At 46.1% G+C, this 20,442-nt stretch overlaps 1 protein-coding gene across 2 annotated transcripts in view; it reads left to right on the top strand.

Moving 5' to 3' along the window:
* The first annotated feature begins 8,959 nt into the window (after nt 1–8,959).
* The window catches only part of AP1AR (adaptor related protein complex 1 associated regulatory protein), a 98,226-nt gene continuing 86,743 nt past the window's right edge, over nt 8,960–20,442 (top strand). For both annotated transcript variants that reach the window (XM_082254463.1, XM_082254464.1), the window contains exon 1: nt 8,960–9,158. In XM_082254463.1, the coding sequence (XP_082110589.1) occupies nt 9,085–9,158 (74 nt within the window). In that variant the 5' untranslated portion in view covers nt 8,960–9,084. The remainder of the gene's footprint in view (nt 9,159–20,442) is intronic.

Consider the following 20,442-nt stretch of genomic DNA (forward strand, 5'->3'; position numbering starts at 1 on the left):
TAGAAAGCACAGAACAGAGCAAAAGGTTGACTGAGGTAGTTGTGAGGGAAACAGGGTCTAGGCGGCAGGGTTAGGTTGGCATCCAAGAAATGTTTAGCATCTTCCTCTGTTGTAACAGTGTCAAAAATGAAAGTATTGAATGAATGTGGTGGTAGACAAGGTATGTTAAAGTGTTTGTAACCCCCAAAAGAAATAAAGGATCCAGTTTCTTAAAGCATGAACAACAGCACAGTGCTTGTGCTGTGTCATTTAGCCCCTTGTATCATCTAAAATACCTGGTTAACCCAGCCTGGTTCAGCCCTCCCCTTGTTAACTGACCATGGTTTATCAAGGCTGCTGAGCCCTGGTGGTCATGGTCAGTTTACGTGCCTCCATCTTCCACACCTCTCCTCTGTCCATCTACCCCCCCCCCCTCCCACGCCTGTCAGCTCTAATCCGCTCCCGGCCCTCACCTCCTGCTGGTAAAGTAACTAAGTCTTCTACAATCCACTCTCTTACATTAAATGGTGTGCCCCAGTGTATGTTTTTTTTTTTTTAAATAAACTGCTATATAAAAAGCTATATTTAAAAATAGCCGCTCTCCTCCTCCTGGCTGATATCAGTGAGGATTTCTCTGCCCCCTCCCGCTGTAGCTGTCAGATCGAGAGAGAAGAGAGGCAGTCGGTCACGTGAGCGCCGAGAGGCACTATAAAATAAGGTATATAGCTGCTTATTTTTAAAAAAACACATACACTGGGGCAAATCAATTAATGTAACAGAGGGGATTGTAGAAAGAAAACTCAGTGGGGCTTAATAACCACTTTATGTAGAGAACATATATGGACAATATTAAAAAAGAATAGCGCACACATGCAAAAGAAATTACTACCAAATTTGAAGACAATCCATAAATAAAAATGGGGATTTGGTCCCACCATATGGCCATATAGTGCTCAAGCCCACCACTACGTCAAAGTACCCCATTATCAGTGGGTCCTACACTATCCATGAAAAAGAGATGAATCCAGCCTTTCTAACCCTTGGAGATAATACTCCTTGCTGGGAGAGATGTGCAAATGCACTACAGAGGACTCCTCCTATATCCACTTGATAGTGGACACTGATAAGAGTACAGGTGTGTGTGGGGGGTGGGATGGGTTGCTCAACCTCAGTAGTCTGGTCAGACCGAATACATAATAAACAAGCAAAAATTTTGGGGGAGCATACCCATGTATTTCTAAAGCTGGTGCAGCTAAGAACCAAAAGACATGTATATTAAAAAAGAATAGCGCACACATGCAAAAGAAATTACTACCAAATTTGAAGACAATCCATAAATAAAAATGGGGATTTGGTCCCACCATATGGCCATATAGTGGTGGGCTTGAGCACTATATGGCCATATGGTGGGACCAAATCCCCATTTTTATTTATGGATTGTCTTCAAATTTGGTAGTAATTTCTTTTGCATGTGTGCACTATTCTTTTTTAATATACATGTCTTTTGGTTCTTAGCTGCACCAGCTTTAGAAATACATGGGTATGCTCCCCCAAATTTTTTGCTTGTTTATATATGGACAATAGAGAATCTAATCTTTTCTCATAGCTGAGGTCCTCCATGCCTCTTATCAGTTTAGTTGCCCTTCTCTGCACTTTCTCCAGTTCCCCAATATCCTTTTTAAGAACTGGTGCCCAAAACTGAACTGCATATTCCAGATGAGGTCTTACTAATAATTTGTACAGGGGCAAAATTATATCTCTCTCTTTGGAGTCCATGCCTCTGTTAATACAAAAAGGACTTTGCTTGCTTTGGAAACAGCAGCTTGGCATTGCATGCTATTATTAAGCTTATGATCTACCAGAACACCCAGATCTTTCTCCGCTATGGATTCCCCCAGTTCTACTCCACCTAGTATTTTTGATGCATGAATATTCTTAGCCCCTACGTGCATAATTTTAAATCTACCAACATTAAACCTCATTTGCCACATAGTTGCCATATGAAACAGTGCATTGAGGTCAGCTTGTAATTTGGAGACATCCTGTAAAGAAGTTATTCCACTGCAAAGCTTGGTGTCACCTGCAAAGACTGAAATGGAACTTTTAATCCCAGACCCTATATCATTTATAAAGATATTAAAAAGTAAGTGTCCCAACACTGAACCTTGGGGTACACCACTGATAACTTTAGACCATTCAGAGTAAGAATCATTAACCACTACTCTCTGAATTCTATCTTTTAGCCAATTTTTTATCCAATTACAAACTGATCTTTCCAAGCCAGTAGACTTTACCTTACACATTAGCCATGAGTGGGGAACTGTGTCAAACGCTTTTGCAAAATCCAAGTATACTACATCCACAGCCGCCCCTCTGTCCAAGGTTTTACTTACCTCATAAAAATAAATCAGGTTTGTTTGACAACTTCTGTCTCTCATGAATCCATGCTGTCTGTTGCTTAAAATATTTTTTTCCAGCAAGAACCCATCTATGTGGTCTTTTCTTAAACTCTCCAATATCTTCCCGACTATAGAAGTTAAACTAACAGGTCTATAGTTACTTGGCAAAGACTTTGTCCCCTTTTTAAATATAGGCACCACATTGGCCCTACGCCAATCCAGTGGTACTAATCCAGTCCTTAACGAGTCCCTAAAAATTAGAAACAAAGTTCTTTTAGGATGTGTGGGTGGATGCCATCTGGTCCAGGCACTTTATCCACCCTTATTCTGTCTAAATATTTCTGGACCATATCACTTTTGAGCCATTATGGATCATTTGGGGCTGTGTCAATACCGTCCTCATTATGGTCATGAGCTCCCCCATGCTCCTTTGTATATACAGAGCTGAAGAAAGTATTTAATAAATTTGCCTTCTCTTTGTCCCCAGTCACCCACTCCTGATTATTTTGTAAAGGGCCTACATGCTCAGACCTAACCTTTTTACTGTTAATATATTTGAAGAATTTTTTGGGGTTTGTCCTACTATCTTTTGCAATCTGTCGTTCATTTTGGATTTTTGCCTCCCTGATTTCCTTTTTACATATTCTGTTATATTCTTTGTAACAATTAAACAATGATAGTGTTCCCTCATTTTTATATTTTTTAAAAGCTCCTTTCTTTTTATCTATAGCTTTTTTTAACTTTTCCCATGAGCCACATAGGTTTTATTTTTAGCATTTTAAACTTATTACCCATGGGAATATACTTTGCAGTGAGTTTGCATAAAGTCTTTTTGAAAAATTCCCATTTCTGTTCTGTGATCATCGATGCCAATATTCCCTCCCAGTCTAAATCCTGGAGAGCAGCCCTCATCCTTGGAAAATTTGCTCTCTTAAAGTTAAGTGTTTTTGTATTTTCCTGTATGTATTTCCTGTATGCATTTGTTATGGTCACTGCATGGTTTGAGATTACCAGGTCCAACAGAGCATAATTTCTAGTGGGGGCCTCAATAAACTGCACCATAAAATTGTCTTGTAATAGGTTTATAAATTTGTGCCCTTTAACTGTTCCAGCAGTGCCAATACTCCAGTCAATGTCTGGGTAGTTAAAATCCCCCATTAACACTGTCCCAGCCCTTGCAGCCCTTTCTATCTGTCCCAGGAGCTGAGTCTAGGGATCCAGGAGTCAGCTAGCTTTTAAAGGGGGTGCCTGGTCAGAGGACCCTGAAGTATTAGAGGGGGTACCTAGGTAGAGGACCCTGAGGTGTTAAAGGGGGCGCCTGTAGTTTGGGCCCTGAAGAGTCAGTGTACAGTGGGAAGTGTGCAAGGTTAAGAGTTGCAGCAGCACAAGTATCTACACAGAGCTACCTCAGCCAGTGCAGGGCTGGAGGGAGCTGTTCAGTGACTTTTGAGCTAAAGCAGTGTCAGGAGTAAAGTGTTCTACAGTCCTGGATCTTCTGAGTTACAGTCAAGGGTCCAGCACAGTTTCAGGACTACAGTATCTCTAGGTGTCAGGAAGCGCTGGTTGGCATTCAGCTGGCGTCAAGACAGCGCCAACAGGCATTTTTCTTCAAGTGTCCCAAAGTGTACCTAGTTGAGCCAGAGGAGTATCCCACTCATTCCCTTCTCCCATCCCCTAAATACAATAAAACATAACAAACCAAAGATGACGGAATGGTCATTGTCTCAGTTCTCACACCTGGGTTCACAACTCAAAAGTGTTGGAGGTGTCACCGGTAACAATGGCATACCCACATCAGGCACAAGGCCTGGAAAAACTGCTACATACAGTATGCTTGAAATTGGAAGATATCAGTACATAGTTATAGTAAGGCATCTTAAAGACTCTACGCGTTTCGTGAGCTTGTCTGCTCACTTCTTCTAGAGCTGATGCACATGAGACAAATCTACAAAATAAAACAGTAATTGTAAAATATGTCTAGATGGTAAATATTACTATGAATCATGGGGGATACCATAAAGGGCCCCATGCTTTCCAATCAGTGGAGCTGGAATGGCCATGTTGGGGCTCCCACCCAATAGTTGTCAAGCACGTCTAGTCCGGGAGCTGGAGGGGGGAGTCATTCGGCCATAGCGCTGATCCCCCCACGTGGCAGCGAATGCCGCACATTGCTGCCTTTGCATGGGATGGGAGGCCCAACATGCCCATTCCGGCTCCACCGATTGGTAAGCATGGGGCCCTTTATGGTATCCCTCATGATTTATAGTAATATTTACCATCTAGACATATTTTACAAATAATGTTTTATTTTGTAGATTCGCCCCATGTGCATCCACTCCTGAAGAAGTGAGCAGACAAGCTCACAAAACGCGTCAAGTCTTTAAGATGCCTTTATAACTATATACTGATATCTTCCAATTTCAAGCATGTATTGCATATTGTGCCCATTACCAATCCGCTTGATCTTTCCGTATCTGTATACTCATTTGATTTACCTAAATGTTTACTGTACTTCCACTAAATTTAGTAAGAGGGTGTAACAAAAAGTAAAGTAAAAATTACCAAATTTTTATTGTTGTACAATCTAAAAACATGACCATAGAGGTCAAATAGTAAGTCACATTATAAAACCATATAGCATGATGACACAGATTATTGTACACAAAAAGCATCCTGAAACTCGGATATGATGGTACACCAAGCTGGCCAACACGAGGTAAGAGGCCAGATTCTTGGAAGTGTTCACCAAGCAACCCAATGCATTTCGGAGACAAGTGTTTGTTCCTTTTTCAGGGGGAGAGAAGGGCACAAAGATCTACAATACAATGGTACAATACTCAAAATAAGGTATACAATCATTAGAACAGACAGGTAAGTCACGATGGAGCAGACATATATTACATACTTACAAAGGTTCATCAAGGGAAAAATAAACATATGTATATATGTATTAATTTGGAATTAGCTGCTTAATCCAGGATGCGTCAAAGCAAATAATGAGAAAGCTGCAGTGCATGGTTTTGTGGTGTGCATGGGCCAGCATTTTCCTGGGACAGAGAGAAGCTGTCCACCTCCTCTGAGCCCAGTACAGAGAAGAGACCCCCCCCCCATGTGCCCAGTACAGAGAAGAGACCCCCACATGTGCCCAGTACAGAGAAGCTGCCCCCCATGGGCCCAGTACAGAGAGAAGCTGTCCACCTCCTCTGAGCCCAGTACAGAGAAGAGACCCCCCCATGTGCCCAGTACAGAGAAGCTGCCCCCCATGTGCCCAGTGTAGAGAGAAGCTGTCCACCTCCTGTGAGCCCAGTACAGAGAACCTGCCCCCCCCACATGTGCCCAGTACAGAGAAGCTGCCCCCCCCACATGTGCCCAGTATAGAGAAGCTGCCCCCATGTGCCCAGTACAGAGAAACTGCCCCCTATGGGCCCAGTATGGAGAAGCTGTCCACCTCCTGTGAGCCCAGTACAGAGGAGAGACCCGCCCATGTACCCAGTACAGAGAAGCTGCCCCCCCCCCCATGTTCACAGTACAGAGAGAAGCTGTCCACCTCCTGTGAGCCCAGTACAGAAAAGAGATCCCCATTTGCCCAGTACAGAGAAGCTGCCCCCCCCCCCCCATGGGCCCAGTACAGAGAAGCTGCCTCCCCCCTCCCCATGGGCCCAGTACGCAGAAGCTGCCCCCCCCCCCTCATTTATGAGCCCAGTACATAGAGAAGCTGTCCACCTCCTGTAAGCCCAGTACAGAGAAAAGACCCCCCTCCCCCATGTGCCCAGTACAGAGAAGCTGAGCCCCCCCCCCCTATTTTTTTATGGATATGAAATGTTTTGCTATCTCACATTGATTTCACTAATTTTTTCACAGATACAGCATCTCACAAAAGTGAGTACACCCCTCACATTTTTGTAAATATTTTATTATATCTTTTCATGTGACAACACTGAAGAAATTACACTTTTCTACAATGTAAAATAGTGAGCGTACAGCTTGTATAACAGTGTACATTTGCTGTCCCCTCAAAATAACTCAACACACAGCCATTAATGTCTAAACCGCTGGCAACAAAAGTGAGTACACCCCTAAGTGAAAATGTCCAAATTGGGCCTAATTAGCCATTTTCCTCTCCGGTGTCATGTGGCTCATTAGTGTTACAAGGTCTCAGGTGTAAATGGGGAGCAGGTGTGATAAATTTGGTGTTATCGCTCTCACTCTCTAATACTGGTCACTGGAAGTTCTTGGCACCTCATGGCAAAGAACTTTCTGAGGATCTGAAAAAAAGAATTGTTGCTCTACATAAAGATGGCCTGGGCTATAAGAAGATTGCCAAGACCCTAAAACTGAGCTGCAGCACAGTGGCCAAGACCATACAGCGGTTTAGCAGGACAGGTTCCACTCAGAACAGGCCTCGCCATGGTCGAGCAAAGATGTTGAGTGCACGTGTTCAGCGTCATATCCAGAGGTTGTCTTTGGGAAATAGATGTATGAGTGCTGCCAGCATTGCTGCAGAGGTTGAAGGCGTGGGGGGTCAGCCTGTCAGAGCTCAGACCATGCACACTGCATCAAATTGGTCTGCATGGCTGTCGTCCCAGAAGGAAGCCTCTTCTAAAGATGATGCACAAGAAAGCCTGAAAACAGTTTGCTAAAGACAAGCAGACTGAGGACTAATGACTGTGTGTTGTTATTTTGAGGGGACAGCAAATTTACACTGTAAGTCCCGGTTCACACTAGGGCGACCTGTGAGGCGACCTGGTCGCCTCACAGGTCGCCTCCCATAGGGAAGCTGCGGACCCGTTCTAATAGGAGCGACACAAGTCGCTCCGACCTAGAAAAAGGGTCCGGAGCTTCTTTGGGGCGACCAGGAGGCGACCGCCATAGACTTCAATGTTATGAAGTCCGTGGCGGCCGCTCCGAGGTCGCGGTGCGAAATAGCGTCGCCCCTATGTGAACGGGGCCTTATACAAGCTGTACACTCACTACTTTACATTGTAGCAAAGTGTCTTTTCTTCAGTGTTGTCACATGAAAAGATACAATAAAATGTTTACAAAAATGTGAGGGGTGTACTCACTTTTGTGAGATACTGTATGAATTGTTTTTTTATAACATATTTTAATCCTACTATTTTTACACTGATTATTAGTGAAAGTTTTTTAAGTTTTTTCTTTTCACTATTATTATGGAGTATGATTGCACTTGCACTTTTTTGTAAGATATCATAAGATATATATTATGGGGAAGTAGATTTGCGCTGATTTTACAGTTTGTTGATCTCCCCCATGTGGCCAGGACAGAGAGAAGCTGTCCACCTCTAGTGAGTCCAGTACAGAGAAGAGACCCCCCTTCCCCATGTGCCCAGTACAGAGATAAACTGTCCCCAAACCCCTGGAGCCCAGTACAGGAAAGTTCATTCCCCCCCCCCCGATGAGCCCATTGCAGAGAAATACCCTGACCATCCATGTACAGAGAAGCTTTTACAGGGAAGCTGCCCCCCCTTGAGCCCTGTACAGCGAAGCTGCCCCCCCGTGAGCCCTGTACAGGAAAGCTGCCCCCCCATGAGCCCCCTACGGGAAAGCTGCCCCCCCTGTGAGCCCTGTACAGGGAAGCTGCCCCCCCTGTGAGCCCTGTACAGGGAAGCTGTCCCCCCTGTGAGCCCTGTACAGGGAAGCTGTCCCCCCTGTGAGCCCTGTACAGGGAAGCTGTTCCCCGCTGTGAGCCCCGCACAGGGAAGCTGTCCCCCCCCCCCTGTGAGCCCTGTACAGGGAAGCTGTCCCCCCCTATGAGCCCTGTACAGGGAAGCTGTCCCCCCCTATGAGCCCTGTACAGGGAAGCTGTCCCCCCTGTGAGCCATGTACAGAGAAGCTGTTCCCCGCTGTGAGCCCCGCACAGGGAAGCTGGCCCCCCCCTGTGAGCTCACAGGGAAGCTGTCCCCCCTGTGAGCCTTTTACAGGGAAGCTGTCCCCCCCTGTGAGCCCTGTACAGGGAAGCTGTCCCCCCCTGTGAGCCCTGTACAGGGAAGCTGTCCCCCCTGTGTGCCCTGTACAGGGAAGCTTTCACCCCTGTGAGCCCTGTACAGGGAAGCTGCCCCCCCCTGTGTGCCCTGTACAGGGAAGCTGTCCCCCCTGTGAGCCCTTTACAGGGAAGCTGCTCCCCCCCTGTGAGCCCTGTACAGGGAAGCTGTCCCCTCTGTGTGCCCTGTATAGGGAAGCTGTCCCCCCCCCCCCTGTGAGCCCTGTACAGGGAAGCTGTCCCCTCTGTGTGCCCTGTATAGGGAAGCTGTCCCCCCCCCTGTGAGCCCTGTACAGGGAAGCTGTCCCCCCTCTGTGAGCCCTGTACAGGAAAGCTGCCCCCCCCCCATGAGCCCTGTACAGGGAAGCTGTCCCCCCTGTGAGCCCCACACAGGGAAGCTGTCCCCCCTGTGAGCCCCACACAGGGAAGCTGTCCCCCCTGTGAGCCCCACACAGGGAAGTAGTCTCCAGTCTCCACACACCAGTACAGCTGCCTGTACACTCTATAACACACACGTATCTCTCTAGTCCCCCTGAAGCTCCGCCTACTCCCTCTTCCACACACATCACTTCCCCCGCCCCCACCCTGAGTCTGGAGTGGAACACCGGTGTACGGGGGCGCGCACACGGAAGGTCTCCTGTGAGGAGTAGAGCGCGCATAGGCGCGTCCCCTGGCTTGCTGTGTGCGCTCCCGGGTCAGTATGCCATGGGGATCTGCTGGACGCGGTGCTGCAGCCTCTTCCGTAGGAATAGCAGCCGGATACAGAGAGCGGGAGGAGGGTGAGTGCGGGGACAGGTGTGCGGGCATAGTGACAGTGGGCGGGATCGTATTGGTATGCAGTCCATTGTGCTGTGTGGTCCTGGTGTAATGTGCTGTCATGTCATAGTCACCACCAGTGACAACTTCCTAGCTCAGTCATGTGACCTGGGGCTCATCTCCTAATACACATCCATCCAGCTGGAGACCTGTATGGTGATTGACTTATCAGGTCACCTGATTTAGGTATGTATGACACCTGTGCTGTAGAGGTCAGTGGGCCTTTCCTACATCACCATGGATACCATTGTCATATTTCCATCTATAGTACATATGGTGTTTGGAGGTCTGATGTCCATGGATGGTTGTGTTTGTATTCCTCCTCCATACATCACTTCGGAGATTCTGCTCTCTATGGTTTTCTTCCAGTTGATTTGTGATGGAATGGGCTGGCAAATTGTAGCCAAATTCTGTATTGCAACTTATTCGGATGGGGCACTTCCACAGCTGGGATACCAAAACCTATCTGCTGATGGTCTGACATTGATGGGATGATATGACTGTCCCCTGATATATCTGTCCCCATATATTGCACTGACTCTCCCATGGACTCATGCGGGACACTTTAAGGTCCTTTCACACTTGTGCAACTTGTCCTGCGACTTGGGACTACAAAGCTGCATGACAAGTCTTATCCCATGATTTCCAATGGGTGTATCGTTCATATCCGTGTGACTTCAGAGTAGGGCTGCAATGACTCGTCGACATAGACGACTACGAAAATTTGTCGACGTGCGTGAAAGGCGTCGAAGCGTCACACGTGACGTCACACGCTCGCTGCTCAATGCTCGCGGGCCGCTGCATTGATTGGGGCCGCTGCACTGCCCTGCCTCCGGCCCCCGCTGCGCTCCAGTCCAGAGTGTCCGGCTCTTCTACGTCAGCCGCTGTGAGCGGCATGACGTCCCGGGGCGCCTGCGCATCAACTGAGCTGACTCTCTGTGGCTGCAGACTGCGGCCAACGCCCATGATCCCTCCCACTGTCCCACACAGACGAGACGTCACGCGCCACTCTAGCAGCATCATGTGATCGCAGGTGAGCCTGAGGGGTCTACACTGGGAGGGGGGCTTACTAAGTGGTCTGTACTAGGTGGGAGGGCTTACTGAGGGGGCTTACTGAGGGGTCTGTACTGGGAGGGGGGCTTACTGAGGGGTCTGTATTGGGAGGGGCACTTACTGAGGGGTCTGTACTGGGAAGGGGGCTTACTGAGGGGTCTGTACTGGGAGGGGGCTAACTGAGGGGTCTGTACTGGGAGGGGGCTTACTGAGGGGTCTGTACTGGGAGGGGGCTTACTGAGGGGTCTGTACTGGGAGGGGGCTTACTGAGGGGTTTGTACTGGGAGGGGGCTTACTGAGGGGTCTGTACTGGGAGGGGGCTAACTGAGGGGTCTGTACTGGGAGGGGTCTTACTGAGGGGTCTTACTGAGGGGTCTGTACTGGGAGGGGACTTACTGAGGGGTCTGTACTAGGTGGGGGGGGCTTACTGAGGGGTCTGTACTGGGAGGGGGCCTACTGAGGGGTCTGTACTAGGTGGGGGGGCTTACTGAGGGGTCTTTACTAGGTGGGGGTGCTTACTGAGGGGTCTGTACTGGGAGGGGGCCTACTGAGGGTCGGGGTCTGTACTAGGTGGGAGGGGTTACTGAGGGGTCTGTACTGGGAGGGGGCTTACTGAGGGGTCTGTACTAGGTGGGGGGGCCTACTGAGGGATCTGTACTAGGTGGGGGGGCTTACTGAGGGGTCTGTACTGGGAGGGGGCCTACTGAGGGTCGGGGTCTGTACTAGGTGGGAGGGCTTACTGAGGGGTCTGTACTGGGAGGGGGCTTACTGAGGGGTCTGTACTGGGAGGGGGCCTACTGAGGGATCTGTACTAGGTGGGGGGGGGGGCTTACTGAGGGATCTGTACTAGGTGGGGGGGCTTACTGAGGGGTCTGTACTGGGAGGGGGCCTACTGAGGTTCGGGGTCTGTACTAGGTGGGAGGGCTTACTGAGTAGTCTGTACTGGGAGGGGGGCTTACTGAGGGGTCTGTACTGGGAGGGGGCCTACTGAGGGATCTGTACTAGGTGGGGGGGCTTACTGAGGGATCTGTACTAGGTGGGGGGGCTTACTGAGGGATCTGTACTAAGTGGGGGGGCTTACTGAGGGGTCTGTACTGGGAGGGGGCCTACTGAGGGTCGGGGTCTGTACTAGGTGGGAGGGCTTACTGAGGGGTCTGTACTGGGAGGGGGCTTACTGAGGGGTCTGTACTTTTTGTTATTCAAAGGATTAATTAGCTAATCAAAAAAAGAACACTCAATTAAGGAAAAAAAATAAATAAATAATCGTTAGATTAGTCGACTAATCGGAAAAATAATCGCTAGATTAGTCGACAGACAAAATAATCGTTAGTTGCAGCCCTACTTCAGAGTAGTCCCTGCACTACTTTGGCCTGACTTTCATGCATGTTAGGTCCATAGACCTCAAGATTATGCAGTTATTGCTCCAAATCGTGTGATTTTCATGTTGCACAAGTGTGAAAGGGGCCTTAGGGCTCATTCACACTGGTGTAAAAACCACTGCATTCATATCCATACAGCATATCCTTCTTTTTTTTTTTCTTGGGGGGGGGGGGGGACTTTTATTATGTGATGGTGGGGATGAGTAGTAACAGCCGGGGCTGTCCTAGCAGCATCCTAGCAACAAGGCAGGACAGGGGAATGCAATCTCTGGGAGTTTTCATATAAGCTTCAGGAGGTATGTAGATGGTCTATAGCAAGGGAAGCTTAAAGGATAAGTTCACCTTTTTAAGAAAATAAAATAAATGCACATTTTTTTTTTTCTTTTTAGGTGAATAAAATGTGCATTTTTTTTTTTTTTTCTGTTACAAAGTCGTTTATTAAAGTGTTCAATAAGCATGTTCAGCACAAGATAACAGTGCAAACAGTTATGTATACTGTACAAGGAAATGCAAGAACGGTCAGCACATTGGCCGAGATGATCAAAAACATATCAGGAAGGAAGAGTACCATCCCAACTATATCAGACAAAGCGAATATGGTCAATGTATGAGGATACGTTTGCCTTAGGAACAACACGGGGTCTGCACCTCCAGGTCGGGGATTGCAACTTTCAGGCTGGGGGGAAATGGCCTAAGTGCCCTTCATTAATTAACAGCAAAGGGAAGGGGTCAAAAGACGTCCCAAGAGGGAAGAAAGAGACGGAGAAGAGAAAGGGGAGTGGAGGGAAAAGGAAAGCCCTGCAGGGTACACCCAAACACCTTCATCTAAAGCTGCAAACAACTCATTACTTTGAGAGAAGGAAGTGGTCCAGGTTCAATCCACCATTATATTTGAGCCATGGTTCCCAAACCTTTAGCATGTGTGTCGTTCAAGATAGAATTATGGGTTTGTGTAGTAAGGCTTCTCATGGATTGCGGGCCAAGGAAAAGCTTAGTACAGCTCTAGTCATAGAGTGCACCTGGGTCCAGAAGCGGATAGCCTTGGGGCAGGTCCAACAAATGTGAAGTATGGTACCTCGTTCTCTGCAGCCCAGAAAGCACATGGGGGGGCGCGCCGGGGACAAAGCGGGGTTAGTGGTGGGGGTTATGTTCCAACGGGAGAGAAATTTTGAGCGCTTTTTCTGAGAACATTTCCAGGTGGTCAGCCAGATAGCGTTCCAATCCGCATGATCCAGAGTCTTGCTATTATTTTTTTCTAGGTAGCCTGCGGAGCATTGCACCCGCAATCAGCAGATCACGGGTGCAATGCCCATCTCTAAACTCCCGCCCCTGACGACGTCCTATGTGATGAGATGCGTAGGGTGGAGCTACCGCTCATGACGTTATCACCCATTCTGAAACCAGGAAGTGATTTATCCGCCACCCAGGACGGATTATTTTTACAGGCACCTTATTATCTGTGACTTTGTAAGTAGTTTGTACGCGTTTTATTAAAAAAAAAAAAAACAAATCCAGTATTAGGAGGTTTTGGAGTGTCCACTCCCCCTAAAACAATTGGTGCTATTTTGTTTACTACCCTTTGTTATAGCTATGTATCTGCACCGTTCCATTCTTTTTACTAGCACTGGTTGCTATTGAATATGTATTCTGTCCTCTTTGGGGTGTTTATACATCATAGATCATGTGCACCTCTACAATGTGGTGCTTTTTTTTTTTTTTTTTGTCTGCTCTTATTTATTTATTTTATTTTTTTTTGGTACACGTGTACCATTTTTTTTTTTTTTTTTTTGTATAATTTTATATGTTAAAAATGTTTCAATAAATTTGGATTGAATAGATCTAATGGGGAAAAAAAAAATCCTCATTCAGTTTTAGTCTGTGGCTCTTCTGGCTTTCCTTTTATGTTTACGCTGGTTAAATCCATTGGCTGAGGAAGTGCTTATGAGGATATGGTGGTGACCCAGAGTATGCCTTCCCTTCATCAGGGACCATTGATATTTATATGCTCGTTTTGACCCTTGTTATTACCAAAGAGTCCATCAACCTGGTAAGAGTTCTTGCACATTAAGGTGGCGGAGCAGTTGGACTTTTTATGGAGTGCACCAGGACTTCCTTTGCAGAGATTCACTTTTCTTCTGACAATTTTCATCACGGCTACTATTTTGAGACTTTTGATTCCTTTTTTTTTTTATGTATTTATAATTTTGTTAATTTGTCATTATTGCTATTTTAGCATGGTACCTATTTATTTATCATGTTAATATGTTCCACCCTAAATATGTTCCACCCTAAAAAAGGGCAAGCTGCACACTTTGGTTTTATCTACTGGCGACCCATACCTGCATAGGTGTATTTTTGATATTTTTTTTTTTTGTGAAGGTGAACTAACCCTTTAAATAAATAAATAAAATATTTTATTTTTTCTTCCTGGTTTTCAGTAGGAACTGGTGACTAGAGGTGAGCATGTTCAGATGCTCTTCCAAACCCACATAACTGAGCCAGCCAGGAAGCTGTCACCTGCAATGGACCAATCATCTGTAGGGAGGCATTCCCTGCACCACAATCGCATCTATACCTGTGATTGAGTGGGGAGTGCCTCTGCTGTAAATGTTTAGCTCATTGCAAGTGACCGCTTTCTGGCAAGCTTGGCCACATGGGTTCGGAAGAGCATCCGAACATGCCCAAGCTCATCTCTACTGGTGACTATAGATGGGCCAACCACCCCTGGTTTGGTTCACGCCAGAGGTTTGCACAAAAGTTATCGCGTCTACTAACTACGGGAAAGATTTATGTCATTTTTATTGCTACAGTAATCAGTGCTTAAAATATGCACTGTTACTGTAATAATGACATTGGCAGGGGAGGGGTTAACATTGTGGGTGATCAAGGGGTTAAATGTGAGCCTAGGGGAGTGATTCTAACTGTGGGGGGGGGGGGGCGTGGCTTGTGAAATGATCATAGAGACCTGTGATACTATATAGAAGGATCACAGGGGCTCTATGATCACTCCAGGGAGAAGAGAGGTCAGCTGTGTTTACAATAGTTGGCCATTCTTCTCTCTCAGCGGGGAGCGATCGCATGTGTCAGACGGCAATCGGAGCCGCTGGTGTAACGTTAAAAAACCATACCCCGTGAAGAAACCATACCCTCGTCAACTTCCTGTGTGAAACAGCTGAGCAGCGCAGCAGTGCGCATGCTCAGAGCCCCGGAGACTTAATTGAACAGCAAAGAAGTTCACAAGTGCGCATGCTCAGAGGGTAGGAAATAATCACGGCACTGTGTGAAATGTTATACTTGCGGCGGTATCATTAAAACAGTTCGGCTGAAACATCAAACATCTCCTCTTCTATCGCTGTCACTTCCCTAATCACCCCTAATAAATATAAAAGCGGTGGCGGGTGTATGAGATGTAAATGACGCCGATCTCGGCTTCGTGATCCACTTTTATATTTATTAGGCGAGATCAGGGAAGTGAGAGGGGAAGGAGCGGAGATGATTGATGTTGCAGTGGAGCTGTTTTAATGTAACGGCGGCAAGTGTAACTAGCGTGAGAAATCCATACCCTCCGTAGCTGCACCGGAAGTGACGAGGGTATGGTTTTTTCACGGAACACTGGCCCCATTGATCGGCTTTACCGATGCCGAGTGGGGGTGGGAGCGTGCCGCTGGCTGTGCTGGCTCACCCTCTAGCTGCAGGCGTGCGACCGACATAGGTCTACGTCTGTTTGCCCAGGGGGGCCGCACTGCCACAGTAAAAAGACAGCGGGTGGCCGGGAAGGGGTTAAGGGCCGGTTCACATTACATCTTACATCTCTAGCAGCTGTCCGTTGCTGACTGCAGTAGGGGCAGTGTGTTGCACGATTCATCTCATCACACACAGCTCCCTTTTTTTTTTTTTTTTTTCCTTATACAAACTTTATTTGAAGTGTACCTACTTCATTCATGTCGCTGTACAGCAATTTCATGCAATTCTGTACTGTGCACTGCGATAACATGCAGCATGTCAGCATTTAATCACATATCTGTACTGTGTTGCAGTGTGAATGGGACACACAGAAAACAATTGCAGTAAAATGCCTGTCACCACACATAGTGAGAATTCAACCTTAGGCCTCGTTTGCACGCATGCATACATAAGCGTACTCCAGTGCAAGGGCCGTACACGAGCACAACAAAGCAAAAACACTATTTCATTCATTTTTAATATTCAATGCAAACTCCTCACATGCTTTTATTTTGTTGAGAAGCACCCCAAGAATTTTTGGCTGTGGCCATCTTGAGTAAGGGCAGATGATTCATGTAGCATTTATTTCCTGCCCTTAGCTCAAGCATGTATGCATGAGGGTGTGCTTAGCTAAGAAAACCCCTTCTTCTCTCCTCCTTTCCTAAAGACTCCTGGGATGTGTGATATCATTTGCCTAGGCCTGGAAACCAGGAAGTAACTGAAGAAATGTAAAAAGAATAAAAAATGTAAAACCGGTAACTATGATATATTTTCCTATCTATTTACTAATGCTAGCAGTATTAGGTTTAAAAATGATAATTGTTGATTGGGAGAGAGAAGTTCCATTTATGGGACTGATGTCTTAGAAGTGATCCAACAGCTTTCAAGCTTTGGCATCATGTGATGCTTTTCTAAACACAGACGTTCTCATCATATGACCAGTCATGCTAAGGCAGTTGAGGCTGGCACGCTGAAGACACCTTCTGTGCCATGCCAGGGGGAAAAGAACCGTGATTGCACATGGTTTTCTAACCTTTCCAACAACACATTATACACAATGCACACCTGAGTGACTGCTTGATTATGCTGTGCAGCTACTTCTTTCCACTGTGATTGGATTTCTTTTGTCTGCCATCTTGAATGTCCTGGAAGGATTTTACTTCCTGGTGACTTGCAGGTATCGCCAGCCCTACAGAGATCAGAGAGCGTTGCTGAGCAGATGATTTGTGTCAGTCTGCTTCTTCCCTTTCAGAACCTGTTTCTGTCTATAAATGAGTCTATCATAGAGTGCTATCATGTTTATTTACTGCTGTACATGGAAATTTCCGTTTTTTTCTAAGTTTATATACAGCTTATCTGTTTTATTTGGCTGACAATTTTATCTCTTTTATTTTGCTTCAGCGATCTCTCTAAAAGAAAAAAAAAAGCTTCACTCACCAGTGACCACTGTTAGAATTGACATTGAAGCGTTAAAAAAAAAAAAAATCAGTTTAGCATGCAAAATAGAAAATAATCAGCATAAAGTGATTGAAATCCTTCTATGTACAGAAGTAAACCGGTGCTCAAGAGTTTAATCAGACCTTTGGTCATGAAAAAAAAAAAAAAATTAACTTGTCAGTGGGCCCCATACTGCAAAGGTTAAATGTTTAACACTAGGGACTTAAGCAGGCCATAGACGATTCGAATTTCGTACGATTTATCGTTCGATAAACGAAAGCGGCACTCGTGCACATCATCGAGTGTACCATCAATGTGAGCCGAAAATCGTACGACAAAACACTATTTTTTGTGCCTTTTAACCACATCTCTACCGGACACACTCCCTACTGTTCTGTGTTTTGTTAGGCAAAATCATACAACTCCCCCACTAATGATACGAAATTTGGCCGATTTTCGCAAAAAAACCCAACATGTTGGATATGTGAATTTTTGCTGTCGTACGAAAATCGAACGTTTTACATACCACACTAACGATACGAAAATCGTTCGATAACACTGCCATTTACGATTTTCGAACGAAATTCGAATCGTCTATGGCCTGCCTAAAGGCCCGTACACACGTACCGATCGTCGGCATACAAACGTCGGCGGACGAAAGATCTGCCGATTGTACGCGTGTTAGTATGGTGCCTCCGACAGATGTCTGCGCACAATCCGCGGACAAAAGTCTTTCTTGCAAACATGAAAATTTTTGTCTGCGGACACCAGAACGGACGATTGTTCGCCTGTCAGTACAGAATTCGGCCGACAGACTGCAGATTTGCAAGACTGGGCATGCTCAGAAAATTAAAAACACAGGGAAAGTTAACCATTACATGACATCACTTCTGCAGTCAGCTGAAGTCTGCAGACAAAATTCTTGTGCTGTCCTTGTGCTGTCTTTGCACTTTTCAACAGACACCGACATCCCGGGGAGAAAAGACGAACATTTGTATGCCGACCATCGGTACGTGTGTACGGGGCTTTAGGAATAAGATATAATACCTTGTTCCTTGCCCTGGCAGGCTCCTCCCATCTGTGCACCTGGTCCCCCAAAGCCTCTTCTCTAAGGCACTTTGGTTGGCAGTTGCATCAAGTACAATGCAGGGCCAATAGTTCTGCATTCTACCTAGTCACAGGATGGGGGTAGGGAGGAGAAAAAAATGAAGTTGAGATTGCAGCAGAGAAAGAAAGTCCCCTCCTCTTCAGGCAGGACTGTTGTGTGACAGGGTTGTGTAAATCTCAGGACTGGATGGACAATAAATCCTTGCCTGGATTTTAACTTTAACTATTAGAAACAAAGCAGTTCTGCAGTTTGGCAGGGCTGTTTAAAGGGATGAATTGGATATACAAAAATTATTCATTTGGAAGGTAAACCGGGTCATATATGAATTTCAACTGTTTACACCAACTCCAATGCTTGGTTCACCCATGTACAGACAGATGCTGATTCCTAAGGTCTGAATAGAAAGAGGTTCCATAAGCTGGTTATACATGGATCGAAACTTGGCCCAATTTTGATCCATACTGTACATAGGCAGGCTGGATCGCTCTGTTGATCGACTTGTGTATTACCAGCCTGTTGGGTTTTTCCAGAATGATCAGTGCTGCTTGGTATAGCCAACACTGATCATTGTATTCTGATGGTGAGGGAGGCTCACCATTGTCAGATTAAAAAGACACAGTGGAAACAATTACCTCATCCACATCAAATGTGCAGATTTTTTTTTTTTTTTTTTTTTTTATCTGCCCGCTTGTTGTACCAAAAAAAAAAATATCTGTGTATAGGCCGCCCTAATCTTACGGCTAAGTTACTGACACCATATAACTCCTGATCAGTCAGCCTGGAACTTGTACGTTTCTGCTTGCTCTACCGCTGTGAAATAAATTACTGTTCTCAACACTGAAGTCTGCTGGTTATGAGAGAATATTTTTTTCTGCTAATGATTTCAAAAATTTCCAATGCCTTAGTGCCGATTCACACTATAGCGTGTGCGGCGATCGCATATAATTAGGAGCGCACTGCTCCTTCATTACATGCGATCGGATGTGCAGTGCGAATTCAGCCATACACTTTGTATAGCTAAATTCGCACTTCACCCGCACAAAAATCGCACATGAGGCATTTTTTCAGCTGCATCAGGATCGGATCGCACAGTGGTTAACACTTGTGCGATCCGTTCCTGTGCGAACTGTCAGATCGCACTGCGATATGCGATCAAACTGGGGGTGTCGTTAACATTTAATTGACACCCCCTACGTATCGCATATGGCAGTGTGAACTGCCAGATGTGCGTTTGCGATTCTGGAACAGGCTGCGAATTCGCAGCCTTCACGCATCGCACAAGTGTGACCCGGCACTTATAGGACTAAACACCATTCCTATATTTGTATTTACCTAAAGCTGAACTTCAATCTATAGCCCTGGCCAAAAGTTTTGAGAATGACACAAATATTTAACCACTTGCCGCCTGCCCACCCTCCAATGACGGCGGAGCGGTGCGGCTCTCGTTCTGGGAAGAGGTCATATGAGAGGCCCCAGAACGGCCGCTCTCACGCTCCCAGGGGGGGCGTGCAGTGTGACGATTGAGGCCTAGGAACACGGCGCGACCCCGATCTTGGTAAAGAGCCAGTGACTTGGCTCTTTTCCCATGTGAACGACTGTGTCCAATCACAGCCTGTCGCATGTAAATGAGGAAGTGCCGTTTACCGGCTCTCCTCACCTCACACTGTCAGAGTGTGTGGCGAGGAGAGCCGATCAGCGGCTTCTCCTCAAAAGGAAGTCTAGGACAGGTAATCAGGGCACTCATTATCAGTGTCCTGATTACAGTAAAGTAAAAAAACAGTGCCCATGAGTGCATGCTCATCTGTGCTGCTCATCAGTGCCGCCTTTCAGTGCCCATCCGTGCGGCATATTAGTGCCACCTCAGTGCCCAAAAGTGCCACTTCCTCAGTGCCGCCTCATCAGCGCACATCAGTGAAGGAGAAAAATTACTTATTTTCAAAATCTACTGACAGAAAATGAAAAATTTTTTTTTTGAAATTTATTTTTTTTTTGTAAGAAATAAAAAACCCAGCGGTGATTAATTAGCACCAAAAGAAAGCTCTTTTTCTGTGAATGAAAGAAATTATTATATTTATATGGGTACAGTGTAGCATGACCACGCAGTTGTCATTCAAATGTGACAACACTGAAAGTTGAAAATTGGCCTGGGCAGGAGGGGGGTAAAAAGGACCTGTATTGAAGTTTTTATGATGGCAATTTGCATATACTCCAGAATGTTATGAAGAGTGATCAGATGAATTATAATTAATCACATTTACTCTTTGCCATGAAAATGAACCTAATTCCCCCAAAACAAGTCCACTGCATTTCAGCCTTGCCACAAAAGGACCAGCTGACATCATGTGAGTGATTCTCTGGTTAACACAGGTGTCAGTGTTGATGAGGACATGACTGGAAATCACTCTGTAATGCTGATTGAGTTAGAATAACAGATTGGAAGCTTTAAAAGGAGGGTGGTGCTTGAAATCATTCTTCTTCCTCTGTTTGGGCTCTTACACACGGGCGTTCCGATCAGATCCGCCTGTCAGTTTTTTAGGTGGATCTGAT

Source organism: Pelophylax lessonae (genome assembly GCF_965119305.1).
Source record: "Pelophylax lessonae genome assembly, chromosome: 1".
Lineage (NCBI taxonomy): Eukaryota > Metazoa > Chordata > Amphibia > Anura > Ranidae > Pelophylax > Pelophylax lessonae.